General features: G+C 43.0%; 1 protein-coding gene across 1 annotated transcript in view; it reads left to right on the top strand.

Annotated features, from left to right (window-relative positions):
• LOC109951397 (solute carrier family 2, facilitated glucose transporter member 4) overlaps positions 1 to 4,190 on the top strand; it is a 10,479-nt gene that overhangs the window by 3,080 nt on the left and 3,209 nt on the right. Inside the window, exons 3-6 of the mRNA XM_020585884.1 lie at positions 555 to 715; positions 1,801 to 1,925; positions 2,075 to 2,190; positions 2,461 to 2,623. Of these exons, the coding sequence (XP_020441540.1) occupies positions 555 to 715; positions 1,801 to 1,925; positions 2,075 to 2,190; positions 2,461 to 2,623 (565 nt within the window). The remainder of the gene's footprint in view (positions 1 to 554; positions 716 to 1,800; positions 1,926 to 2,074; positions 2,191 to 2,460; positions 2,624 to 4,190) is intronic.

Genomic DNA, 4,190 nt, shown 5'->3' with positions numbered 1-4,190 from the left:
ACTCGATCGCCTCTGCGGACAGAGCGGGGGGGGGGGGGGGGGGAACTAGGGGGTTCAGTGTCTTGCCCAAGGACACTTTGAGATGTGGACAGCAGGCACTGAGATTCAAACCTCCAACCGTCCAGTTGGGAGACAACCGCTCTACCCACTGTAAGAGAACAAGAATACATATCCAACCACAGATTCAATTGTTGTATTTGACAGTTTTTTATACTTGGTGCTAGAGAGACATTTTTGTCAGTAGCAAAAAGTACTAAAGTCTGACCCACAGCTTTGTGAATGAATGTGAGTGTGTGCATGGACAAATTGGTTTAATTAGTGTCCCAATCTATCTATCTATCTATCTATCTATCTATCTAGCTCCAGTTTTCTCTTGGCTCAAAGGCATTTCCCATTATATCTCAGTGTACTTCTACAGTGTGCCTGGGTATTTGCTGTTATACCTAAAAACAACTATTTATAATGTATTTTCCTCTGTTCGTGTATTACTTAAAGGCAGCTGCAAGGACTGTTGTTTAACATGTCTGATGCTTTCTCGTCTCTGTGTGGCTCAGATCATTGAGGAGGACTACAACGCTACATGGGTGCACCGGTACGGCGAACCCATCCCCAAAGGGACCCTCACCTCCCTCTGGTCTCTGTCTGTGGCCATCTTCTCTATCGGGGGCATGATTTCGTCTGTCTGCGTGGGTTTTGTCTCCGAGTGGCTGGGCAGGTAAGGAAAGATAACACATTCAGGTTTGAAGGGTAAAAGCTGCCAGTGTCAAGCATGAAACCTTTATATGGGATACTCAGGGAGTTTTGCAGCTTTACTACAGTTTTAGGTACAAGTGGGTGTTTTCATGTATGTCTGTGGTTGCAAAGGTTGCTATCTTGGCCTGTAAAGCTAAAGCAGAGCGGAGGAAGAAAATGAAAGATATGGTGAACACAGATGGAGCAGAAAAGAGGAAGTCCCACTCCAAGCAAACATGGAGTGTGTGCATTATTACTTCATGTCGATGTTTGACTTTCATTCTGAAGGCTGTTTGCACGTTGATTGTATGATCAAGGAACGTACAAGATTTTGTGACATCATAAGTGGAAGCCAGTCGTGGCTCAGGGTGATGTGGAAACAAAGTTTCCACTGCACATACAGTGAGAATGGACTTTAAAGTGAAGCAGGAGCCATCTTCAATGTTTTAATGTTTTTAAAGTATTTTAACTTTTATTTATGAAAAAAAACAAACAAGTATGACCCAAGTTAATATAGAAACCAAAGCATTTTTATATGTCTTAATGACAACATGTCTATGTTTAGCCGTTTAGTGTAGGCGGCTCCTAGTGTGCTGCACAGCACTGTAATGATCATGATCTAAAAATAACTTGATATAAAATGGAATGAAGCCGAACTCCAAGTGTCAAGGAAAGTCTATTGTTTCACTACAGTATGTGGATATGTCACATTTAATTTCACCTTGCTGGGTGTTATTTATCACTCAGCTGAAATCTCTCTGCATCCTCATATCATCAGTGATACCTTCTACAACATTTTGCATTTTAATAGAAGGAATAACTACTAATTACAGTCAGGGATGAAGCAACCAAAGCCTTCAGTGCTGTAAGACACTGCCCTCTGGTGGCTCAGTATCACTGGCTTAATCTTCTGGATGATCAATTAAGACTAGTTTCAAATGTAACTCCCACTCTGACTCATGTTGCTGGTTCAAGTGGCTCTTTTGGACTCTTTCATAATGAAATAAAATAGTTGTGGGATTTGGAGTGATGTCACCTGAGCAGTGACAGGCTTGTCTGTGTTTCCAGGAGGAAAGCCATGCTCATAAACAACTTGTCTGCCTTCATTGGTGGAAGTCTGATGGGGATGTCCAAGCTCTGTCGCTCCTTCGAGATGATGATTCTTGGACGATTCATCATCGGGGTTTACTGTGGTGAGCGGCCTGCTCTTCTGATTTCTGTTCTTATTTCTTCTCTCATTTTATGCCTTTATTTTGAAATTGCAGGAAAATCCCAGGAATGTGTGTTTAAAGTCAGTATAACAAAAAATTTCTGTCTCTCATCCAACTTGTCCTCTATGCAGGGTTGGCATCAGGCCTGACCCCCATGTACGTGGGGGAGATTGCTCCAACGAGTCTTCGAGGGGCACTGGGCACGCTGCACCAACTGGCTATAGTCACTGGCATTCTCATAGCACAGGTATGATGGCACACTGTGCCGACTGGACCATGAGATCATAAAAGACTTTCAGATCCTTCTACATGGATAAAGATTAATAAAATATATGCACTTTTTCTGCCAAATCATCATCCAAGTTCTCAAAATGTAGCTGTTTCTGAACCTCTTTTCTTTACCTCCATAATAGTTCCTATGAGTTTATATAATTTTTTTGTATTAACTTCATCTAGAATATTTTACAGTACATTTTTTAAACTTATTTTGTCATATCTGTGTCCTCTCTGAGTGCAGATCCTCGGCCTGGAGCTATTACTGGGCAGCCAGGACTTGTGGCCTGTGCTGCTGGGTTTAACGGTTGTGCCCACTGTACTTCAGATGGCTCTGCTGCCATTCTGCCCTGAGAGCCCCCGATTCCTCTACATCATTCGCTGTCAGGAGCATCCTGCTAAAAGAGGCAAGCGTGGCTGGGGGACGGCAAACTGGCTTTAGGACATCTTTACAGTCTACGTTTTATCCTGGAATAATTTTGGAACAACAAATACATTATTTTTAAATAAGAAAATCCAAAGCGATTGCCACATTAAAAAAGGCTGAAATGCTAAGATGAGTTAGGGCTAAACACATTGTGTGTGTTTATTGTTTCTATAAACGTCAAGACATTGAGCTGACATGATTAGGCAGCAAGAATCAATTACTAGACCTAGAGATTTAATACTAACCTGTACAGACGTCTGTACAAAAACACAAAATAATGGTCTGCTTTCACTGCACTCTACTACCTTGCTTTAAGTGCTCTTGGATTACTTTATGTAACATTAATGGGGCTAAATGTACTAGAACAAGTGCCTGTATATATACAGTGGGTACGGAAAGTATTCAGACCCCCTTAAATTTTTCACTCTTTGTTATATTGCAGCCATATGCTAAAATCATTTAAGTTCATTTTTTTCCTCATTAATGTACACACATCACCCCATATTGACAGAAAAACACAGAATGTTTGACATTTTTGCAGATTTATTAAAAAAGAAAAACTGAAATATCACATGGTCATAAGTATTCAGACTCTTTGCTCAGTATTTAGTAGAAGCACCCTTTTGAGCTAATACAGCCATGAGTCTTTTTGGGAATGATGCAACAAGTTTTTCACACCTGCATTTGGGGATCCTCTGCGATTCCTCCTTGCAGATCCTCTCCAGTTCTGTCAGGTTGGATGGTAAACATTGGTGGACAGCCATTTTCAGGTCTCTCCAGAGATGCTCAATTGGGTTTAAGTCAGGGCTCTGGCTGGGCCATTCAAGAACAGTCAGGGAGTTGTTCTGAAGCCACTCCTTCATTATTTTAGCTGTGTGCTTAGGGTCATTGTCTTGTTGGAAGGTGAACCTTCGGCCCAGTCTGAGGTCCTGAGCACTCTGGAGAAGGTTTTCGTCCAGGATATCCCTGTACTTGGCCGCATTCATCCTTCCCTCGATTGCAACCAGTCGTCCTGTCCCTGCAGCTGAAAAACACCCCCATAGCAGGAGGCTGCCACCACCATGCTTCACTGTTGGGACTGTATTAGACAAGCGATGGGCAGTGCCTGGTTTTCTCCAAACATACCGCTTAGAATTAAGGCCAAAAAGTTCTATCTTGGTCTCATCAGACCAGAGAATCTTATTTCTCACCATCTTGAAGTCCTTCAGGTGTTTTTTAGCAAACTCCAGGCAGGCTTTCATGTGTCTTGCACTGAGGAGAGGCTCCCGTCGGGCCACTCTGCCATAAAGCCCCGACTGGTGGAGGGCTGCAGTGATGGTTGACTTTCTACAACTTGCTCCCATCTCCCAACTGCATCTCTGGAGCTCAGCCACAGTCATCTTTGGGTTCTTCTGTACCTCTCTCACCAAGGCTCTTCTCCCCCGATAGCTCAGTTTGGCCGGACGGCCAGCGCTAGGAAGGGTTCTGGTCGTCCCCAACGTCTTCCATTTAAGGATTATGGAGGCCACTGTGCTCTTAGGAACCTTAAGTGCAGCAGAAATTCTTTT

The sequence above is a fragment of the Monopterus albus genome, unplaced genomic scaffold (genome assembly GCF_001952655.1).
Source record: "Monopterus albus unplaced genomic scaffold, M_albus_1.0 scaffold384.1, whole genome shotgun sequence".
Lineage (NCBI taxonomy): Eukaryota > Metazoa > Chordata > Actinopteri > Synbranchiformes > Synbranchidae > Monopterus > Monopterus albus.
This window is presented reverse-complemented; position numbering and strand designations above follow the sequence as displayed.